This window comes from Rhipicephalus microplus, chromosome X (genome assembly GCF_043290135.1).
Source record: "Rhipicephalus microplus isolate Deutch F79 chromosome X, USDA_Rmic, whole genome shotgun sequence".
Lineage (NCBI taxonomy): Eukaryota > Metazoa > Arthropoda > Arachnida > Ixodida > Ixodidae > Rhipicephalus > Rhipicephalus microplus.
Window position 1 is genome coordinate 424,236,578 of NC_134710.1, and position 23,794 is coordinate 424,260,371.

At 44.6% G+C, this 23,794-nt stretch overlaps 1 protein-coding gene and 1 long non-coding RNA gene across 3 annotated transcripts; both read left to right on the plus strand.

Moving 5' to 3' along the window:
• Positions 1–257: 257 nt before the first annotated feature.
• On the plus strand, positions 258–5,599 carry LOC142776537 (uncharacterized). 2 transcript variants are annotated; one of them, XR_012887618.1, is made up of 5 exons: positions 259–1,503; positions 2,828–2,945; positions 3,040–3,192; positions 3,881–4,129; positions 4,207–5,599. It is a non-coding gene; the product is annotated as an uncharacterized LOC142776537 (long non-coding RNA). The 2 variants fall into 2 exon arrangements; XR_012887617.1 differs by having other exon boundaries at positions 258–1,503; positions 3,881–5,599.
• Positions 5,600–17,025: 11,426 nt separating this feature from the next.
• On the plus strand, positions 17,026–22,941 carry LOC142776541 (uncharacterized). Its single transcript, XM_075880387.1, has 2 exons — positions 17,026–18,194; positions 22,282–22,941. Exons 1-2 carry the CDS (start codon positions 18,082–18,084, stop codon positions 22,523–22,525), a joined length of 357 nt encoding a protein of 118 aa, XP_075736502.1. The 5' UTR covers positions 17,026–18,081; the 3' UTR covers positions 22,526–22,941.
• The last annotated feature ends 853 nt before the right edge of the window (positions 22,942–23,794 follow it).

Genomic DNA, 23,794 nt, shown 5'->3' on the forward strand with positions numbered 1-23,794 from the left:
TGCATGCCTTCAGTTTATTCTCTTGCCACTCGCAAAAAGAGGGAATGGCCTGGAGTGACTAAACTATCTTCATAAGAGAAGGATGGAGGGAGAAGGGAATAGTTTTTCACTCAAAATTTAAATGAATTGCATCTCTTTTCGATAAATACAAAAATGTAGCTTTCTGGCACACACACTGAATATTGCACCATTGTGTGTGTGTGTGTGTGTGTGTGCACGCACGCACAAAGTTCAGCTTCAGTACAGGGCTATCTGTGTAGTGTGATTACTGCACACCATTGAGGAGGGGGTTCTGGGATGAAACTATTTTCTTATCTGGCTTTCATCTCCCAAGACCTTCTCATGCCCAAGCAAACTTTCCCTTGCATTACACCTATGGCTTGCCAAACAATCCCGCATTACAGCGAGCAAAGGTAAAAGACATCAGCAAGAGGTGATGTTTCCTTGTTTAAAAAAAAATGCTTTGAAACCACCACACACTTGCCTACTTGGGAGGATAGACAGTGTGCGTACCAGTTTCCATCCACTGAACACTTTTTTTTTTTTAGCACCCCTTTTGTAGAACAATAGGAGGGAGTATTACTGTAAACACAAAGCTCTACTGTAGCCAGGCACTTTTTATTGGGCAATCTTTAGTCCTATTGATAATACTTAGCAAGTATGACCTAAAAAGCACTGCTGACTGAGAGGTTTCCAAACTCCTACATCTTTGAGATACCATCAAAATCGAGGCTCATGTATGCTGAAACAGCAGAACATGTGCCCTCTAAAGGAATAAAGTTTCAGACAGTGGCCAAGCTGGCTGGCTGATGTATTTTTCTTGCAAGGGTTCACTAAATCTTATCCAGCCACCATTCCCCAGAACTTGCCAAATGCCCTGTCTGATGGCTTATCTATAGCAGGGGCAATGTGCTATTGGGGGCTGATTTAGCTCTAAGTATCGCATCCCCCCAGGGAAGGGGGGGGAATGCACCCCACTAACAGCTGCTATGACCCCCTTCTTTCATTTTCACACCTTAGCAAAAACCGAGATATGTATTAATGCCCCTTCAAGTTTTATATATGCATATATTCCTGCCCCCACACTTAACATAGACTTCCGGAGCCCTTGAAACCACCTATAGAATAGTTGTCGATCAGACTTATTTAATAATGTCCAAAGGTAATAGAATCATGGCAGCGCCCATTTCATGCTCCAGCCCAGCCCCCCCCCCCCCCCACTCCAAAGAAAGGCAGTGACTGCTGCGGCGCACGAGCCACCCCCACACAGAAACGGCTGCTACGTCGCACGGAAGAGACGTCATGCATTTTCCGGTTAGGCGTTTTGTTTGAATAGTTGGGAGTGTCTAGCGGTACGTCTAGACATAACGATAAAAGCAGTTAAAATTACGTCCAAACGAAATTAGGTTTAGCGTGACAACAATACAAAACTGACTTGTTTGCCATCTCAAACTGATCGGCAGCTGTGGCGTAGTTGGTTAAAGCAACACATCAATTGGTGAGGTCGGTGGTTCAAGTCCCATTGCAGTTATCGATACTTCTGTTTTTTTGTTTGTTCACGCATGTATTGTTTTAGCATTTGCGCCTCCTCATCAGCCTGACTTGCTGCTGGTGGTGGTCCCGTCCGCAGGCCCTTTAATATTGGATCTTCGATTACTCTTGCAATATTGACTATATTTATTATGATAAAGTGTTTTGCGATTAGTGCTCTTAATCGGCGAGACGCAAAAGGACACAAAAACTCGAATGCAGAAATAGCACGTCCATACATGATTACAATTCTGGGCAGCTACCTGAGCGACACAATGAAGAGCACTGTAGGATCACGTATGCAACACAATTGAGACACAAAATAAACAAATCCACTGGTATTGTATTGTTCCATATTACAACTATTTAGAGAAGCATGCATATGGAGAAAACGAGAAAAATTGGGAAGATGGGGTGTACTGCAGAGACAACATACGTGTGATAATCAGGTGAGTGTAAGCAGTGGCTCAACAAAATGACTTAGTACAATGGCAGAAACAGCATGCTGGGAAAGAACAAAAAGTTCCAGAAACCACCAGATTTTGCTACACTTTAACAACATATTTCCCTTTGCGTCACTGCCAAGGCTGCAAAGACAGCAGCCTCCAGCATGAAAATTCAACGGCGGCAAATCGCTCGGAGACTGCCTACAAAAACGGATTAATCATGTACAATGGGCGTGTTCTCGCTGGTGAGTGAGAATGCGCTACTTTGCATCTGAACATAGCCCCTTTCTTTTGCCTGTGCTAAAAGTTTTTGTCATTCCACAAGGCTTTTCGACTTGTACAGCTTGTGCACACCTTGTGCACAAGCACACCTTGTGAATGTTTGAGATTGTTTACTTCGTTGTCACATTCGCTGAAAGTATCTTTACTGCTAAACCTTGTAACACAGACCACATCATCACAGCAAAAGTTTTGCCTGTTTCTGCTCAAAATGGGCCTGTTGCAACACATGCTCATAAATTAAACACATGATAGAGCCAAGTGAACCTTTAGTACACATATGCATTTGTATATTTTTCGCAAGTTTACGATCAAGTATATTACATTTGCATGACCATATAGTCTATCCAGTTGGGCAATTACCTAGCTTTGTCTTCTGAAGAATGTCCCTAAACAACTTCATTAAACTGACATCCATAAGATAAATTCGCAAAAATAGCAGTGTTATGTCAACGCTATCTTTATTATATGCAGTGTTAACATATACATTCTGTTGAGTCATGCATCCCAGATCGGTTCACCCTTCTACCAGAGTAACCAGGATTGTTTTTTCTCTTGCAACCCAACCGCAGCCTCCAAGGAATTCCTCATATCATTGTACGCTCGGATGCTTCATCACTGAACCTAGCTCAAGCCAGCGGAGAATGTGTCGTCACTGAAAGCATGCTCATGGGCCAAAATCCTCGCAAGGTATGGTTTAAGACACTTTATTTATTGAAGCTATTTTTGCTACACCATTTCTGTCTTACCCTTCTCATGATTCTGTTTTTTTTATTATTATCAGAAAACTGGACAAAAGAGAGACCATTGATTTCCAATTGCTACCCGCATGAAGATGTAAGAAGCTCAACAGTTGCGATAGCGACATCCCCATGCTCCATCAATATACCAGGCGGACAAATGGAAACCTTATACTGGAAAGCAGTGATAGTGTACGGTATGTTCAAGCTGTACCAAACTGGATGCACAGATTGTTCTTTCTTGCCTTATGAATTACTCAGTTTGCAGAAAATGTGCAAGCTTCAAATTTCTTGGACAGTGCATGTGATGCAGTGCTCATACTGTACTTCACTCTACGTGTCAAACTTCGCATAGAGTATCACATATAACTAGGTAACAAATAAGCCTGTAGTAGTGCATATTTTGCAGCACTTCCTTTTCTCATTGAGTATAGATTGCTGTGAATGTGAAGATTGTTGCAAGGCAATAGAAGGTACAGCTACAGTAGTGCTGAAACAAAGTTACTGATACCGCGTGCATGTTGGGAGTGACACTGTCAAAATTCTAAAAAAAGAAACTGTGCAAGAACTCGTCCCTTCATTAAGCGAGAAATGTCTTGCAGAGGTAGCAACCGCAAGGCCTGATAACTGAATAGTACAGTGCGGCACAGTGCGCGTGCTGGGTCAGAGCTGCTAGAAGATAAGGAGGTTCGCGAAAGCCGTTCTCGTTTTGGGGGTTGTGGCCAAAGTTTATGTGTTTGCAGCCAAACTTTGTTCTTGCATAGTGTTTTTATAGCTCTATTGTTTATCAGTGAGTGCTTTTTGCGCTTCTACGTTCAGGCATGCATGCCGTTTTCCTCACATGGACCAAAGGCTTTCCTCTGGTACGCTTCTCTTTCACCGCAGGAGGTCCCTGTGGACCTGTTCTTGCGTAACGGTATCTCCGCAGTTCCTGTGGCCCTGGTCCCAACCAATGAGGGTACCATACGGATGAAGAAAGCGAAAGTAATTCAAGCTTAGCTGCGAGCAGCCACGACTCATTTACAGAGTATCTCAGAGGTCCTACAGTTTGGAAAGGGTGGTATCCCCTGTTTGTTATCAGACCAGCTTTGCGTTCAAGACCTCTGGAAGTGTTCTATGTTTGCCTCCAACCCGGTGAGCACATTCATCAGAGTGGGCGTGCGAACAGCATCGTTGGACGGTTGCTTTACAACATGCGTTTGTTCATGCAGATAGCGGGATGGCTTCAAGTTTGCGCTGCATCAAACGTTCCAGCCATTATCGCTTCGTGCGCACCTACTGATTGCGGCCACCGCCATGAAGACTACGCTGGACATGACTTGCCTTGGCAACCCTCCTGGACCATGGCTCCATTGCACAAGTTCAGCTCATCGCCTGCGACATCACCATTTCCTCTGGAAATAAACGGATGCCAACGGCCCGCGCCTTCCAGTGGGCGTGCGAACAGCATTGTTGGATGGTTGCTTTACAACATGCGTTTGTTCATGCGTTTGTTTAGTATCTCTGACTTGTCACGTACTCAGCATACTGATCGCTCTGCTCGTCCGCTGGTCCAGAGTCAGCAGTTAACCCGTGATGTCACTGTTCTACCGCACCCTGCGCTGTAGGGTTGCGCGAGGGGCAGTGGTTCAGCGCCTACTACCACAAATTCTGTCTCTTTTCTTTTTATAAATATTAGAAGTTTATTACCAAAGCACGATGAACTTGACTCTATAATCGATTCCTGTGGTGCTGATGTTGTTTTGTTGACTGAAACATGGCTTTTTCTAAGGTAACGAGTATGGAATTCTTTGATTGCAAAAAGAAGTTCAAGGTACTCTGCTTCGACAGAGGGCACAGATGTGGCGGTGGTGTTTTGATAGCTGTTGCAGATAATTTTGTTGCGTTGCCCATTAATTCCCCAAGTAACCTGAAACTACTCTGGTTTGAGCTTTGCGTACGTTTTAAGAAGTTGATCTTGGGCATATGTTATCGTCCCCCATCTTCGTGTCCCACTTTCGTTGATGAATTGCATGACGCGCTTAACATGATCACTGTACGTTTTCCCAACACTCCTATCCTCTTGGCTGGGGATTTCAACTACCCTCGCGTGTGTGGAATAATGCATCGCCTTATTTTAGCCCTTTCTCGACTGAGTGTAACAAGTTCTTGATGGCTTGTCTGGACTTCAACCTGTCACAACTTGTCTCTGAACCTGCTCGAACTACCTCAGCCACATCCAGCATTTTAGATCTCGTTCTAACTAACGTACCGCATGTTATTTCTTCACTCGTGTATCTACCTGGTCTCAGTGATCATTCGTTACTCCATTTTGATCTTGAAACTCCTGTCTGTAAACACATCAATCAAACAAAATATATTAAAGACTATAAACGTGCTGACTACAACGCGATAAATCGTGAGCTAGCTCTTTTTCTCGATGATTACTTGCAGGAGCTTTTCCTGCGTTCTGTGCACACTAACTAGGAATTCTTTAAGGGCATTGTTGAGCATCTTATTGATGCTTTTGTGCCGCTCAAATCTTTCAGGTGTGAGAGGGAATCACCTTGGTTAATTAAGTATATGAAGAGACTGTCCAATAAAAAGAAACGTCTGTTCCGCTCGCATTATTGTGCCGCATTATTATTGCCTGTCTTTGTCATATTTCACTCTGACTCAGTATAGTATTTGATGCTAGATGCCAAAAAATAGATTAATATGTCACTTCTCCCATTCACCACGAAGAGGTTTCTTTTTAAGCTATTGTTCAAGGCAGTGATGGTATTCAGCATTCTGCTGTAGAGTATATGAGCAATACTGTTTGTTTGTACAGGACGCTATACCATCGGTCGCATATACATGCTTTTTCGGTCTACACATGTAGCTTTAAAAATCATCAGTGTAAATGCGGCTGTCTTTATTTAAATATGAAATAGTGCATTAAAAGAAAGAAAGTCTGTATCTCTAATCTGAACCTAAGGTGAAGGGAAATGGTGCCGTACAGTCAGGGGTGGATCCAGCCAATCATTTTAGGGGGAGAGGTGTTGCTTAAAGTAACACCGGAGAGAGGGGCGTGGTCATTACTTTTTGTTTTTTTACTAGCTTAAAAACTCTATCATAGCATAATTACTATTAATGTGTGCTTAAAGGAATCCCAGTCATTCGTCCTAATTGGTGATAACAGGTGGACGGCAGCCCCGCCGCGGTGGTCTAGTGGCTAAGGTACTCGGCTGCTGACCCGCAGGTCGCGGGTTCGTATCCCGGCTGCGGCGGCTGCATTTCCGATGGAGGCGGAAATGTTGTAGGCCCGTGTGCTCAGATTTGGATGCACGTTAAAGAACCCCAGGTGGTCGAAATTTCCGAAGCCCTTCACTACGGCGTCTCTCATAATCATATGGTGGTTTTGGGACGTTAAACCCCACATATCCATCAGGTGGACGGCAAGCACTGAAGAGAGGGGGAGGGGATACTGACAGGCTTTGGGGCGGGGGGGGGGGGGGGCAATCGCCTCTAGCGCCCCCCTTCTGGATCCGCCACTGCGTGCAGTTCTGCACAAGATCACAGGATTGATTCCGAACCTCAGGAGTCTCATTATAATAGTTGTATTATGTACTAGTGCCCTAGTTCTATGCACCCAGGGAGATTATGAGGTCAAAATAATTAAGCTCTAACTTTAAACAGTGCATCTCATAACCAAATTTTAGTTTTGTGACATGCAACCGTTGAACTTAATTTTATTAATTCTTCTCTAAACCAGCATAGATGTACATTGCTTGCGAAATTCTGCTACCAGTTTTTTTTTTTTCATGTGAATGAGTGGTTCATCACAGAATTCATGACATTATTTAGCAGTGCGATTTTTCAAGGCCTTCCCTATTGCCATGACCTTTTTTTTCACATTTGTTCAAACCAGAAGACAAGTTCGCCAGGGAACATTTACTGCATGGGAGGGTGTTTGAAACAGTTGGTTGTGTGTTCAAGTTGGCCCATACACACACCTTTTGCAAATCAACAAAATTTCTTCATCTTCACTAGGCAAACTAATTCTATATAATTGTGCAGCAGTCATGCAGCTATACTGTCAAAGAAATAATGCTTCAGGACAAATAGAAATGTTTAATAAAAGTTACTGACAAGAAAATGTAAAGTTAGGTGTCTGCATGTCATAATCATATGGTGGTTTTGGGATGTTAAACCCCACATATCACCGAAAATGATAAGGTAACCTTGCCTCAAAAAGTTGCTTGTTATTTACTGCACACCTCAAAGATCAATATGAATTCTCTGCAATTAGAGACAAGTGCAAATCTAGAAAAAAGTGCATCTTAAAACCAAATGAGGGAGCAGATAAACATTAATGCTACTGAGCACTTTTACTAAATATCCTATCCAAGATTGCAGCAAAATAAGCTCCTGCAAACATATGTGCTAGTAATAACAACAGAACGCTCAGCTTGAGGTTTTTGATGCAGGAAAAATAAAGAAGCTGTGAAAACGACCACATGTTGGATGATGAAGCCAAGACAATGCTTTATTAGCAGTTTTTAAAATGCTTATCTTATGGTTCGTTTCAATAATGTTCCTGACTTAGCTCATTGTGCACTTGGCTGGAGTGCAGATTCATTTCCACCACTGTCACTTATCCTCCTTTGAGGTCCTTGGCAGCAAGTACACCTACCTGTAACAGACATGGCAAATTACCCCACCTCCTCCTTTATTTTCCTGTACAATTCAAGCAGCAGCCTATCTTTCCACTCCTAAATAAAGGTGGCGGTAGGTAAGCTGTGCATGCATGAACTTCACTGCATGACTCAGGCTGCAATTCAAAGCATAAACTCTCATAAGAAACTGTAATAAGTGTCCACTTTGTTCAGACTACATATATTTAAGCAAAATTGGTTGAAACACAAAAATATGAAAACAAGTGTGCATTTTTACTGTAAAGTATTGCACATGTGAAGAGAACACTCACAGATAAAGCAGCTGAATTGGTGGCAAGCGTTCCTTGGTTGTACGGGTAGTCACATTCAATGGGCCTCTTGTGCAGCCCTGGCAATGCTATGAAAAAAAAAAACACATGCTAGTGTCTCCATTCCAACTTCAATTGCGAGTGGCCACTGTAAAATACAGAGCAAACGTCCCCTCTCCTCCTGCAATTATTTTTCAACCTGTTCTCCACTACGGAATTCCACAGCAGCAGTTCTTTGGAACCAAAGTTCTGAGAGTCCTTATATATGTGCAATATTGTTTAAACACTTTTACAATGTGATGCCTCGAGGCTGCATTCTGAGTTGTCACAAATTGTCTGAACATTTGTAGAACATCTTTCCCGCCTTGTCATAACACCTGAAATTTCACACAAGGATTCTCCTCGAGTCTGTAAAACAGTAAATGCGTGTGTATTCAATACAGCATTTCATTATAAGCACAGGTGTGCATTTTTCTTAAAAGCACTTTTATATTGAATAAGTGTCCGAGACCAAGCAAGGGCCCCCTTCCAGATCATTTTTCAGCGCCGAGGGAGTGATTTCTCAGGATTTTACAGTAGTATAAAGTTGTAGGTAGTGCTTTGGCCAGTGTGCATCTCTCACTCTAAAGTACTAAGAACTTGGAAACTTGTACCCCTACGCAAAGAGAAGAAACACAGCATACCAAATACGTTTGCACTGTTCCAAGTTTTAGTTCACCATGGTGAAACTCGCATGTTCATCAAACAAGTTGTGTGAATGAGGACAATCTTCAGCCATGTGTAGCCTTTGAGGTTGTGAGGACAGACTTCCCACGTTACCAGTCATAGTCAGCATGGCTATACGCTGTCGTCCTTTATGATAGGGAAAACGTGAGCATGTGGCCTGCGCTCAGCGGCGATTGGCTACACTACCATCAACCTACAGCTGAAGAAAGCGTGCCTGCTTCTGTTTTTATCAGCGCCTATCCGCTGGCCATAATTAATTCTTTTGTTTGCCAATAGATGCCTTCAAAAGGCGATGTGCTTTGTTTAGTGGTTGTTTTGGTTGTTCCAATTCAGTTAGTGAATAATGGTAAGAGAGTACCGACACAAAAACTGGACGTGTCATTTCTTTTGTTGCAATGAGTGGCTAATGACCCATTTATCTCGACTGCAAACCTTTTTAACGAAGCACACAACAATTACATTGTTTAAAGACATTTTCATAGCGCTCTGCTCGGGCGTATGAACGTCACCTCACAAGGTACCACAGTGCTGCAGACTTGTGAGACTGCATATTTTTTTTGCTTGTTTGAGAAAAGCAGTGCACGGGTTCATTTAAATGTACATGTAATGTGTGACTGTTGCAATAAATTGTCCTCTTTGTCATGCTTCCTATCTTCCATCCTCCTAGGATTATACTTACTGAGATGTGATACACCTAACAATACAAATACACTGACTTTCATTTCTCTTTGGGCCAGGTGAATGAGCTGGTCAGCTACTCTAAATCATTCTTGTTAATTTTTTTTCTTTGGGTGTTGGAGGGAGACTAAAGAGCGAAATAATTTTTCGCATACTATTCAAGTATGATTTCACAACACCACTCTTACTACGACACGACGCTTGGCAAATGCGAAATCGGGCAAAGAAAATGCCTCACCGAACACAATGACATCATTAAGTTTGATGGCGTTTGCTGGGTTCTACATAGCTTATAATCTATAAAAATGAAGGACATTGTCATCTGTGGGTGTCATAGACCTAGCATACGAAGTTTCAGAAAATATCACAGAGCCAATTGCAAAATTATGAAAGATACATTTAAAAACTTTTGACGTCACGCATAGACATTTCTGCACAACTTTCAATAGTTAACTTCAACCTTAATTTTCTCCGCTAATATTGAACTTGGGATAGTGGAACATATGGCATTGGCATTAGAGTTCTCAGAGTACAGCTTGTCAATCTAAACAAGGTTACTGTTTCTATTTAGTATCCTTGTAATGCTTTTGTAAAATACACACAAAAAGCTTGTGAATCTATTACAAAGCTGCACAGCAAACTGTTGTTGGGAGTACGAAGTTTGTACATTGTGATTTCACCCATGTCACATTGCTGCAGTGAAGGGAACCAAACTGCTCGAGACTACAGCACCAGAGGCCTATAAATCTCTCCAGAGTTTCCTTCCACAGTTTCAACCAATGGGTTCAATAGTAGTAAAACATGACATTTATTCCACTTGTTCTTTACAACTCTATCATAAACAGAGACTAACATGTGCATTTTTCTTGGTTTAAATGTAGCTTTTTATCTTTCAGCGGATAAGTTGTCTTGAGGTAACACTGATGTTATTGAAAATAGAATCATTTCGAAGAATAGATTTATTACCTTTGCTACTGGCCTCTTTTCTGACATGGATTCATGACAATTGCATTAATTGGCAATTGTGAGAAGTTTCACCCTAGTAGTAAATTTACCATGCACCACCCTTTCAGCAAAATTAACTTCCTAGATATGACAGTATCTACTGAAACATTCTTTAATGTGAGGTATGAAAAAAATACAAATCCTCTGCCCACATTATAAACATATAGCAGGCAATGCCAATCGGAAAAGAAAAATGAATAGGTCAGATGCAAGTGAAATTTTGAGGGGGAAGAGTGTGCAGGAGAAGCGGGCTCCACCCCCAGTCGAACAGGACAAAAAGAAGAAAAAAAAAATATTTTTGTTTGTTTTACAATGTTGTTCTCGCTGCTAACATGTTTGGCGAAATTTAATTTTCAGTGGTGAATTTTTGTGATGCGCATCTTAATGGGGCTGTCTTGGAGTTCTTTGTTTTACAGAGAAATCAAAGGCTACGCTCTACATAATGCCAACGAATAGCCAACTATAATACATTGACTACACAAGCCATCATCTATCACACGGCAAAGAAATATTCATCAGACAGGCAAAGTGTTTAAATAGCGTTTGTAGCGACAACGATCACTATGCTCATGAATTAGTAAGCCAAAGGAGACATTTGGCAAAATGACCTGCACAACACTCTGAACAAAATTTAAAATGAAGCTTGAAAATGAGGAAATCATCACTAGCTGAACATTTCCCGTAGCACAGCCTAACCAGCTGCTAGCCTTTGCAATGAAATACCGAAACGCACTTCCAAACTGAAATATTATCTTTCGCAAGTACTACCTGACATAAACTAGCAGCGAGCCGCTTTGGGAAACGTTCCCCGACATGTTAGTGCATGCAAAAGTAAACCCGCATTTTTTTTGTACACATAGTATGTAGTTGTCATCTAAGATTTAAGACCTGCAGATACCTTCAAAATTATGTTAGAATTAAAAGCACTAGAAGTGATTTATGCATAGTATAAAATCTAGTTTTACCTGCACTAGTTCAAACATTATCTACATGATTAACTATACATATTGTCGCAAACAGGACAACATTTTAACAAGGTGTAGTAGCACAACTTCGACAGGGACACAGAGTACAAGAAAACACGACACTCGCTTTTCTTGTCCTTTGTGTCCTCGTTGAAGTTGCGCTACTACACCACATGTTAAAATAATATGTCACCAACTAGCCCAGCTCTCAACCCTACTGAACAAACAGGACAACCTGATAACGTTTCATTAAATAGGCATCAAGCAAGCATGGCAAAAAACTGCAAGCAGTGGTGCAGCATTTTATAGTGGCAGGACATATCTTCAACGATCTTAAACCTTAAATACAGTAACCAGCTTTCCGAAAAAGCAAAATTGCTGCACCTTATTCACAAGTCTAATACATTCCAGCCAACAAGTAGAAATGTTTCAAAGGGGGCACATGAACCAATTTGACATGGCGCATACACAACGAAAACCTATAAAAAAATAAGCCATTCTTCAAGGGATTTCTAAGGCTAATTATCCCTATTGTCAGGTGGTGCTTACTCGAGGCAAAGATAACTCAGCAAAATGTCTTCTCCTTTTCTACCCATCCATGCAAAACACTTCCTCCCTCCTGCCCCTCATTTCTTCCTGTTTCATGGGCTTTTGATTGATTGCCCCTTTTACCCTGGTGCAACCCATTACGGGGGATTGGCTTTTAACTCACCCAGTTCAGCATGCCGACTCCTCGTTTTCATCTCCCCGTTTTTGCATGTGGCCTTCCCTGCTTTGTTTAAGTTGGAGGAGAGGGTATGAAAATATACAAAATGCACTAAGGTAGGCAAGGAATGCATTTTGGCCTTGTTGGTACAACATATGTGAAATGCTTTGTGGTGATTTGCTGATTGTTAGCACCAGTGTATGTGGGTTCTCTTCATCTTGATAAATCTGCCCTACACAATTCAGATAGGTCGGCAGTTGCAGCCTTGAAGAAGTCTGCATGTTGAGACGATGGCTGTAGTGACAACCCGTGTTCACAAACGTTTCATCTCTTTAAGCTTGTCTTCCTCACAACTTCTGTGTTTTTTGGTTTCATAACATGACACTTCTGGTTTTAAAAAAATAATAAAATTGGTACTACCTTGTATAATCCATGTTAATAATAACTCATTTTTGTCTATATTTTGGTAGATCTTCAATGCACCCATTGTATTAGTTTCTTTTGAGCAATAATTTGGCTGAGTTAGTGAACTAATGACTGCTCTTCATATATTTCCTGCCATCTTGCGTCTACAGGCTAGTCCGTACTGTACTAAGACTGAAAATATGAAAAAAACAAAAAGAATGATGTTTTTACACTGTAGCACCGAAATTAGGATATTTAGTAATTGCGTCTTTTTATTTTATTACCAGCATGTCAAGTGCCGGAAGCATGACTGCTGGCTAACCATTGAAGAGTTCATTCCTGGGCGAAAATGAAACACTCCCCCCCCCCCCCCCCGCCGACGCTCATCTGCATTTTTTTCCGGTGGTTCATTAGTTCAAATAGCAAAGCAATTTGAAAAGTGGGCCAAATGTGACGTATCACTCTAATTTGTTATGCAGCACTCGTCCGTCACTCAGTGTCAGTGCAGCCGATTTTACCTGCTTGAAATGCTCCGGCTGCAGATCGGGCACAGCAGAAAAGCGAACCGTGATCCGAAAACCAGCAACGTGTTTAAATTACACACACAATAAAGACATCACGAGTACACGTATCGCAACAAGAGAAATACGCAACACATACGGTGTAAGTGCGGTAATCAATGAAAGTCTTACTTTTATTGTGAAGATCTATATTAGCCTTTACAGTAATCTCATCACGCTGCTGTACAAACCAAGCAACTTGCGAAGCGAGAACGTTTTCGAATTGCAGTACATTAACACAGAGCGGTATTACTATCACTGCCACGAAACTAAAGGTGCAAAAGCGCGTTCATCCTGAGATTAGTTAGAGGTTGACAGCTTACCCGTCCTTGACACGAGGTGCATTATGTAGCTGTGAACATTTGTGTTCATCACTGTCGTCACTGAAGAGTAGATTTATCGCGAGGAAGAGTGCAAGCCGCAAATAAACACGTAGCTTGAACTTCGCGCTGGCCCAACGACAAAACCGGAAGCCGCCATGACACTTTTCCTCAACGTTACTAGATATTTTCGTCAACGTTACTAGAATCTAGTGGTGGTGGTAGTGGTTAGAATGAAGAGGAAAAAGGCACCTAATTTCTGTCTGCCTTCAGGCGACACGGCGCAGTGCCTTATAGGGTTGGGGGGAAGGAGGGATGAAGGAAAATAGACGGAGAAGAAGACAGCCAACGAGAGGAAAAAAGAAGGAGATAGGAAAGTGGGGATCCGGTCGAAGCAGTCCAAGGGCGGGGTGCCACAATGCGAGAGCTGCACGGCGTCAGGAGACCGCGGAGGGCGAACCAGTCGGCGGGAGCTACGCTGAAGTCGGAGATCGCGAGGGCACAACCGTCCAGCTTGAAATCCTGCGAGCGAATCAATCTAGTAACGTTGACTTTTCCTCACATGAAACCAAAAAATGGCTGCCATGCCCTTTCTTTCCTTTATTTTAGAATGAATGGATGAATGGATATGGCTGTACCCTTTAGATCGAGCGGTGGCTAGCGTCACCAAGCCGTAATACCTAATGAACCAAAAACTATATTTATTTTTTCCCCTTAAAAAGTGAGTTTGAGGATTCGTACTTTGCAGTGGAGAGTTTAATTTTCATTCGTGCCTTGACTTTAGCCACCAATCAGATAACCTCCTTCTAGTTAAGTCTACCCGCTTAAAGTTTATTTTGCCCTGCCGGTCTCTAAACCCCAGTGCTTTGAAAAACTCTGCGTCATCATCCTGAACTATAGGATGAAGCCCTTTACAGAACATTATCAAGTGTTCGGCAGTTTCTTCTTCCTCTCCACACGCACTGCATACTGTGTCTACCCCTTCGTATTTGGCCCGATATGTCTTGGTTCGCAGTACTCCCGTCCGTCCTGGCCTCAAACAGTAGAGAACTACCACGAGTATTATCATAGATCCTTTCCTTGGCAATTTCCTGCTTAAAAGTTCGATAGATCTCTAGTGCGGACTTCTTAATCATGCCCATTCTCCACATGTCAGTCCCCGTTTTCTTCACTTTCTTCTTAACCGATAGTTCTTTTTGGTTTGGCCACCTGCTGTTTTCTAAGTATTTACCAGTCAACTTCCTGGTTCGCTTCCTCCATTTTGTATCGACATTCTTCATGTACAAGTAGCTGAAAGCTTTCCTAGCCCAACGCTTTTCCCCTATTTCCCTCAATCGCTTCTCAAATTTAATCTTGCTGCTAGCTTCCCTGCCCTCATATGATGTCCATCCCATATCACCTTGTACTCCCTGATTTGGTGTATTCCCGTGAGCTCCTAAAGCAAGCCTACCTATTCCGTGTTGCTTAATTTCTAATCTTGCTTGAACTTCTGATCTCATGCACAAGACCGCATTGCCGAACGTCAGCCCAGGAACCATGACACCTTTCCATATTCCTCTCACAACATCATACCTATTGTAATTCCACAGTGCCCTATTTTTCATGACTGCTGCATTCCTGTTACCTTTAGTCGTCACGTATATTTCGTGTTCCCTCAGATACTCGGTCCCATTGCTTATCCATACGCCCAGATATTTGTATTTATCTGTTATCTCTAGCGTGACCTCCTGTATTCTAAGCTCACTACCTTCGTTGTCATTGAAAATCATGACTGCTGATTTTTCCTTACTGAATCTAAAATCTAACCTATCTCCCTTATTACCGCAGATGTCCATCAATCTCTGCAAATCTTCCTTGATGTTGGCCATTAGCACTATATCATCTGCGTACATTAATGCTGGTAGTGCCTGATCAACGTAAGCCTAAGCAACGCCTCCTCTAGGAAGATGCCTGCCGCATGAGAAAAAAAAAAAACAGCTGCCACACCCTTTCTCTCCTTCATAATTGAAAATGTTCTCCGTCGCTAGCGTCACTTGTGGCGGACGGTGCAACAACGCAACACTTTGCATAGCCTCTAAAAAAGTGGCGCACAGTTGCAGATTTCAAACAATTCTCGACTGACGTGCCCCTATGGGCTGCAGATGAAGAACGCTTAGCTGGTACCAACGTTACTAGTATCTAGTAACGTTGGCTGGTACCGCCCTATGCTGGCTAGAAGGTGATAATGACGATGATAATGAGGCCATTCCTTTTGTAACGGGCGGGCACACTTTGGCGCCCTAGCCGATAATAAAAAAATACAAAGAAAATAAAAAAAAATAAAATACAGGCTGGGCGGGTTGCCGAGTTAAGAACCCTCCCGAAGTCCCCGTAGAGTTGTTTTCCTCCATTGTTCTAGGCGAGTTTTGCTGCGCCTCACTGCGGCGTAGTCCACCACATCACCTGTGTCCACGAAACCCAGTGCGGCAGCGAGATATGTGTTCGAACTGGATGGGCTCAGTTGCGGGCACTCAGTTGCGGGCACTCAGTCACGATGTGTGCGATGGTCTCGTCAGCCCCACCACACGCGCGACACACCACACTCACGAGTTCACCGTCGTAGGCTTGCTTACGGACGAGAGTACGCAGGGCCCCTGCTCTCGCCTCAAACAACAGCACACTTCCAAGGCCATTGTCGTACAGTGGGACTGGAGCAATGGTGTCCTTGTGCTGGCGGTAGAGGAGGAGACTTGACTTGTTCACTTGTGCCTGCCTCCACTTCTCCTCCTCGGCCTCCTTAATACGTTGGCAAATTTCCTTAGTGCGCCCCCGTTGTTTTTCGGCCGCCAGTGGCGCCTGGAAAAACCCAAACTTTTTCTCAAGTTGGTACACTCGTCGTACCCACTTGGTGCGCAGACATGTTGCCATGAGGTAGTCAAAAACTCGTCGAGACCACCTCTTGCGGGCCATGTACATCAGGCGGCAGTGGAACGTCAGTTTGCTGGCCGCCTCACGCGCTTCGAAGCTCGACTAGCCGATGTCCCCCTGGACCGCCTCGTTCGCCACCATGCCATGACAGCCCAGAGCGATGCGTCCTACATCCCGCTGTCGCCGCTCCAACCATTCCCGGGTGGCCGCTGACATAATCACGACTGCGTTCGCACACGTCAGCCCAGGCACGTGGACGAGCTTCCAAAGGTCACGTATCATTAAATACCGGTTGCAGCCCCACAAACAGCGGCGCCGGAGGATGCTGTGAGCCCGCAGTCCAGCTTCACGCGTCTTCGTCTCATGTAGGCTGTACATGTCCGTTAATGCTGACAATTTTACACCCAGGTACCTGTACTCGGTGCAGCTGCTCACTTCGGCATCTCCCAGGGTCACAACACTCTCCTTGGTGCACTCCCCCACAAGTCTGAGAAGGGCTGTCTTCTTAACGTTAAAGCAGAGCCCCAGGCGGGTGATTTCATCCTGGCAGATGTCCAGCAGTGCCTGCATTTCCTCGGTGCTTTCTGCCATGAGCACGATGTCGTCTGCGAACGTTAAGCCCGGTAGACGACGCCTCTCGTCGATACCGCTGGTCGTGTGGTGGAGCCGAAAACCAAGGCTGGAGCTAAGAAGCTTCCTCTCGAGGCTTGAGACGTAAAGAATATACAGTAATGGTGAAAGTGGGCAACCCTGACGCAGGCCTTTCACTACTACAACGAGGTCTGACTGAACATCTCCGAAGTGTGCCACTACAGTGTTACCTCTGTACATACGTCTCACGGTCGACATGAGGATCTCTGGAAGGCCCAAGTGGTTCATGCAATCGAACAATGCTGCCTGCGGGACACTATCGTATGCTTTCTGTACATCCAGAAAACAGCATAGCAGAGATCGCCCTTCAAGCTTCGCTATTTCGGCACACTGGGTCAGAGTGAAAATATTATCCTCCAATCTACGACCCGAACGAAACCCATTTTGTAGTTCCATCAGCAAGTTCTTCGTCTCAGCCCAGCCACTTAGCCATTCCCATAGGATACCGGCAAACATTCGGTACATCACGCTAGTGACCGTAATAGGACGATAGCTCTGCAGCAGGTCCGCCGCGCCGCCTTGCTTTAGGATCAATGTTATCCGACCCTGACGCCAGTCCTTCGGGATTTCAGCGCCAGAAAGGATGCTCGACAGCTGGTCTGCAAGCTTCTCCCTAGCCTGTGGGCGGAGGCACTTCACCAGGCGCGCTGGCACCTCGTCGGGCCCCGTTGCAGTACGAGTGCTCATTCGAGCTAAGGCACGGATGACTGTCACACTGCTCACCGCCCAGCGCGGTTCCTCTTTCTCTTGCCTTTCGCTGAGGGCAGGGTGCAGTGTCGCGGCCACGGAAGCATCCCTGTCGCCGTCATTTCCCGTCGAGCCTAACAGTCCACTGATGTATCGTGTCAGGTGCTGCCGCACATGTGCCACTGGCTGGTTGGTGTCAGCATCCCTCAATTGGTGCGAATTCTGTTGTCGCCTGTACAGTGTTTGCACATATTGCCAGAACTTCTGGGCTGCGTTCTTGCCCTTTTCGCGCAGAGATTGAAATAGCTTCTTGTTGTACTCGGCAATTTTCGCCTGCACCAATGCCTGTACCTTGTGCTTCAGTTCAAGATATCTCTGCCAGGTGGCTGCACATGTCTCTATATCCGACGACTGCACCATCCTTCGATGCTCCCTGTTTGCCTCTCGACGCCTTTTCCAGGCTTCCTTAACATCGCTATCTCACCACGGACTCTCTAACGCTCGTGTCGATTGTCTGTCTGGGACCATATGTCGTTCCACCACCCGTCGCAGGGCCAACATGTACTCGTCATAAGTGGTAGCCTCGTGCATTTCGGCACAAGTCTCGAAGTCCTCAACGACAGCGTCGATGGAATGGTGTGGTAGGTACCGCTTGATCTTCTTTCGTCTGGAAATTATTTTTCCCTTATGACAGGAGTGTCCGAAGTCGAGCCTGAGGCGGTTATGGTCGCTGCCGAGACTGTACTTTCCCTCTTCGTCCACACCGCACCTATGTAGCATTGCATGCAAACGCAAAGAGACCAGGGCATAATCAATATTGGTGGCGCTGCCGCGAGCACACCATGTGAACTGTCCCTCCCACTGTGGCTCGAGGTTCATGATGACCAGGTCTAAGTCTTCGGCCAACTGCAGGAGCAGCTCCCCGTTGGCATCAAGGTGCCCGTCCAGCTCACTCAGGTGCCCGTTAAAGTCGCCAATAACGATGAGCTCGTCTGCCTGCAGTCGTCGTGCGTCCTCGCGTACATATCTAATAAGCCTTACTTCGTGTAGGCCTTGCACAGACAAGTATACAACACACACCGCAGTGTTCACACAAAGCACATTTCCTATTACCCACATGTGGTCTCTGCATTCCCCATCCAAACGTTGCCAATGGAGGTCGTGGCGCCATAACACACCGACCCCTCCCCCTTTGTGACTCTGGCCAGATCTGTTCTGACCCGTCCAGTGCCAGTCTGGCTGAATTGGTGGCTCTTCCAGATTTCGCAAGTGGGTCTCTGCCACTGCACATAGCGAGAACTCTTCGTCTCTCAGGGCATTATACAGCTCTCCCCACTTTTGTTCCCGGCGGGCACCGTGCATGTTAAGAAAACACAATCGGAAGCATTGCCACTTCGCCCAGCGCCTATGGCACTTTGATCGACATGTCCGAATGTCCTCTGGACCACAGTGTCTCCCATACTCCCCACTGTGAAAGCTCCCCTGCTCATGTCCTGCTCGGCACGGAGGGCATAATAGTGTCGGTCGCGAGCGCCACATCGCGGAGCTTGTTTAAAAATGAAGGCAGGCCAGCTTCGCTGGGAGCGCGAGCCATTCCTCAGGCGTCTTATTAGGGGAGGCGTTGGCCTAATTTGTAGCAAACAAAGTTCAACCAACGCCTCCTCTAGAAAGATGCCTGAGGAATGGCTCACGGATCGTAGTCACGCGCTGTCAAACTGAAAAATCTGCGAAACGGAATACATCCATTTACTTAGCTTGCAGAGACTAATAAAAGGCATTCGACTCTGTAGAGATACCAGCAGTCTTAGAGTAGCTAGTGCATAATGCATGCGTGAATACCCTAGCCAACATCTACAGAGAGTCCATAGCAGACAGACAGAAAAACAATGAACTTTATTAAGGTCTTGAGGGGTGACTACAAAAGTCTCTTTATGGGGGAGGAGCTGTCGCAGAGCAGAAAAATTTTATTCGTGAAGTGGATCTGGTAAGGAGACGAAATCTGAGCAATATTTACAGCTTGCTTAGCAGAAGTATTTGAGCCACCATGTTGCTAAGAAACACGAATAAACATTTACAAGGAATATCTCGGTACTTGCGCTTTGCAAATGACATTTTGCTTTTCAGCAGTGGTGCCGTTGAACTACAATGAACTGAGGGTCCAAACCGAGAAAGTGTTCAAGTAGGGTTACAGATAAGTAAAAGACAAGGATCTAATCTTAGGAGGCCAAACAAGAGAGTGAGAGTTCGCAACGGCACACTAGAATCCTTACAATATATATGTATTTAAGTCAGATATTCACAGGACACACTACTCACGAAAAGAAAATTCACCAAACAATATAGATGGGCTAAAGCTTTATTGGCAGACATTCTCAAATATTAAAAGGCAATTTACAACTGTCCCTAAAGCAGAAAGTGGTCAACTATTGTATTCTGTGAGTACTAACATATGGTGCAGAAACTTGAATGATAGTAAAAAAAGAAGAAGAAAAGAAAAAAAAAGTTCAGAACAGATTAAGAACTATGCAAAATAGAAACAGAAAATAGTTAGCATAACATAGAGATATTAAAAAAGCAGAACTCGATAGAGAACAAACAGGGCTAGATGACATTCTAGCTGACATTAAGAAAAAAAAAAAAGGGTGGACCTGGGCAGGCCAAGCAATGCGAGGGAGAGACAAGTGACCAGTTAGAGAGATTGTGTGGCTACAAAAATATGGAAAAAATAACTGAGAAAGGCAGAAGGCTAGATGGGATTTGCATGCATAAGATCGAATAAGCTTGCACAGGCTTGGGAAAATTGTAGGTAACTGGGAGAAGCCTTTGTATAGAATTGGACATAAAAAAAGGCTGATATACAAGAAGAGCATGCGTTATCGAGCTGTTGCACATCGCATGTTGGTTTCAATACCAACAGGTTATTCAACTCGCATCGCAGTGCTACTGCTTACGTGTTGTAGTTGTACTACCAACTGCTTTTCGACATGTTTCTAGCAACGTTGAAACATATCTGGAAGATTTACCAGAACCATGTATAGCCATGACCCCGACTCTGTACAGTGCATCTGCAGCCAGGCTTAATTCGTGGTACCTTGCAGAAGTTGTGGGTTCCGACGTGGTGTGCCCAGGAGCATGCGTGACCTAATAGACATGCTGGGCTGTTTTGAACAAGAGTGACCACGTGGAAAGGCGTGCCTGTTTAACCGTAGATGCATGGTTCCTCAGGGTGCTTTCAGCATATGAATTCTGAGAGATGACGCGTTTCGACTGATAACACATGCCTGACTAGACACTTCTTATTGTGCCTGGTCAAGTATGATACGGTTGGCATTGCAAAACTTCTTTAGCACCAACCACTCCAGCTCTAAACTAAAGCACATTGCATGAAGGAGGTAAAAAAATAAGCGCACCTGCCACCACACATCGGATTTTAAAATTTTACATATTTGCTAACACAACCAAACGAAGGCATGACTTCCCCGAAAGGCCATGTTCTACAAGAAGTGAGTGCTCTTTTTGGGGAAGTTGCACCTTCATTTAGTGATGTTACGAAAGTATGTGTGTCACGGACGGCCATTTTTGGCGACCTTGCGTCACGACAATTAACGGGCGCCGTACTCCCCCACTTTCCGTGGGAACGACGGGTGCATGAAAGAGAGCCAAGAAGTGCAGAATGGGGTGCTCTCCTTTGAACGTCGCCGCCGACGTTTGATCCTTTGTAACTGCGGCGGCGTCTGCAAGGTCGTAGAAGGCCGCGGTATACCCCGAACAAGGATTAGACTACGAGACGCACCGGCTGAGAGCCAAACGGTTTGACCGTTCCCACGGGGAAAAGCGTGGGAAACGCTCTAAAGGCCAAGCCGTATGACGACAACCCGACAGGTTGTCACTCTCGCTCATTGAGGGCCCTCTCCCAATTAAAAAGGGGTGGGGTCAAAATATTTTTGGGGCGGAGTTTTTATCAATTAAACGCACATGATTGGATCCATGAAGAGGTCTCTTGTCCCCAAGGAAGAGAGCGAGGAGACACGAGGGGGATTTAAGTGCAGGATTTTGCCCTGCTAGGCAGACTAGTCGCTGACCAACATGGTGTAGAAACAAATCAACAAGCATCTCTTCTAGAAGTTTTTAGTGTGGCTCTGTATCGGCTGGCCACCTAAACTTAGCCGTTCGTCTAGTTGTGACGCGATATTAACGTCTGCAAGGTAGACATCTGGCCTTCGCCTCGAGTTAGCTCAACCTGCCTGAGGTCACCTGCAAGCACTAGCCTCCCGAAGCCACCAGCGTAGCAACACCGCCGACATCGCAGTCGTGCCAGAACTCTCTTCGACTCCTCGCATCCGATCGTCGGGGACGCAACGCTGCCGGTCATCACACGTATGCCTTCACCTGTTTATATCTTCGAACTTTCTCCTCCGTAGTCTATTGTTGGTAGTTTGTGTAGTTTGTAATAGTTCTCTCGTGTAAGCTGATTTATTTTGTTAGTTGTATTGAAGTGTTTTACTAGATCCCGTGTGCTGCAATATCACTAGAATAAAGTTTGTTTTGTTTTCTCACGTCTCTGATCTCTTCACTGTCTCTGCTTGCGTACGGAACGAGCTAACCTGCTGTCATTCTCATCGCCGACTTTGAGCTGGCGATGCTAGAGTGGCAGCTTGTAACAATGTGAAATCATAATTTGTGGCAGCATGTGTGCTTTCTTTACCTGCTTCATTCTATTCGCTTCAGTTTGGACCTGGAGTGGCTTGCACTGAAGAAGTTTCGCGATGCCAAGTGTTCAGCAGCCCACATCACTGAGGCAAACTGGAACCTGAAGATGAGGCATGCCCGCTGTTTCATACTGAAGAACCCTGCTCGCACGACCCGAGAAGGCCTCACTGGGCTGGGAAATGTTCACATTGCAGAAAGTGTACGCTATGTACTCAACAAAGGCCCAAAATATAGCCACGAACCTTTGTTGCTGGCTCAGTAATTACTGGCATTGCACCGACGAGTTGCGGCAAAAGTCAATGTCGCAGTTTGGGACTATTGCTTACAAGACAATGTCTAAGCTCAAGAAAGAACAGGAGGAAAACCCTCTTCATGAGTAGGATACGTTGGTAGGTGTTGTCATTCTTCAGGTGCAACAATTTGTGCCCATTTCAAGTGGATAAAAGTAGTGGCTCCGTAGTAATGAATGTAGATTTGTGCAACTTTCAAGGCAAGACAAGCAGTCTACATGAACTTCGTCAAGTTGAAAGTCATCAAAACAAAAGTTTTGAAAAGCGAGGCAGTGGCTCTGAGTAAGGACTTGGAACTAGCACAACTAGCAGAGTCTATTGCATACTGCAGCTAGCAAAAAGAAACCCTTTCTGTGTTTGCTACGGCCAAGACACATAAGCCCGGTGTTTCATTCAGGACAATTGTGAGTGATTGAGGTATCTGGCAGAAATGATTAGTCAGTTTTTAATGAAGCGGCTAGACTCAGTTGCCATAAGAGACTCGTTTTAAACTGAGAATTTCTCATGCATCATCTACTTGCTGCAAAGAATCCTGCGATGGGTACTTGTTCTTGGTAGATGTTGAGGACTCATTTTATTCTGTCCTGCACGGTGAATTGTTTTTCTACATAAGAAGTAGCACGGACGAGAGTGGTGTGGTTGCCTTCAGAAATGCCGCGGGCATGGCAGTATAAGCTTTTATGGCCCTTCTCAAGTTTTATGTTAAAGGTAGCTCGTATGTTGCTCCTGTGTTGTGCAATTTCTTATGTTTGACCGTAACTGCTTTTATTACGTTCCACCAAAATTTTAATTTGTGGGAGGTTGTGGAAGTTCTTACGTATGATGATAATTTTTCTATTATTTTAAAGAAACTAACCACCGTCACATATTAGCCCATTGTTAACAATGTTCTAGCAGGCTTTCGCAGACTGAAAAAGGATTGGTGTTTACACATGAGTTGAAGGCTTGTGTCTTTTTGCAGTTTTTGGCTTAGCGCATTACCTTGCAGAGTCGTCACGGCTGTTGGCTTTTTTGTCTAGGTGGGCTGAAAAATTGCTTTCATACGAGTTGACGCATTCCAAAACTGTGAAAAAGGCCATAGCTGAACAATGCCCAGAGTATGCATGTGCAGGGTCGTACTCACAAGTTATGCAGAAGACTTTTCAAAACCGATTGGACAGGTTGTCTGTGGTTGGTTTCCTTCGCATGCTCCTTAACGCTGTAGCTGAGTTGCTCCACCAGACTATCAAGAGAGAACACCA

Bases quoted from the DNA above. Each gene is read 5' to 3' on its own strand.
- LOC142776541 (XM_075880387.1), top strand. From the start codon at position 18,082: ATGTCGTTCCACCACCCGTCGCAGGGCCAACATGTACTCGTCATAAGT. The intron at 18,195-22,281 runs GTAGGTACCGCT...TATTCGCTTCAG, and splicing joins AGCGTCGATGGAATGGTGTG to TTTGGACCTGGAGTGGCTTG.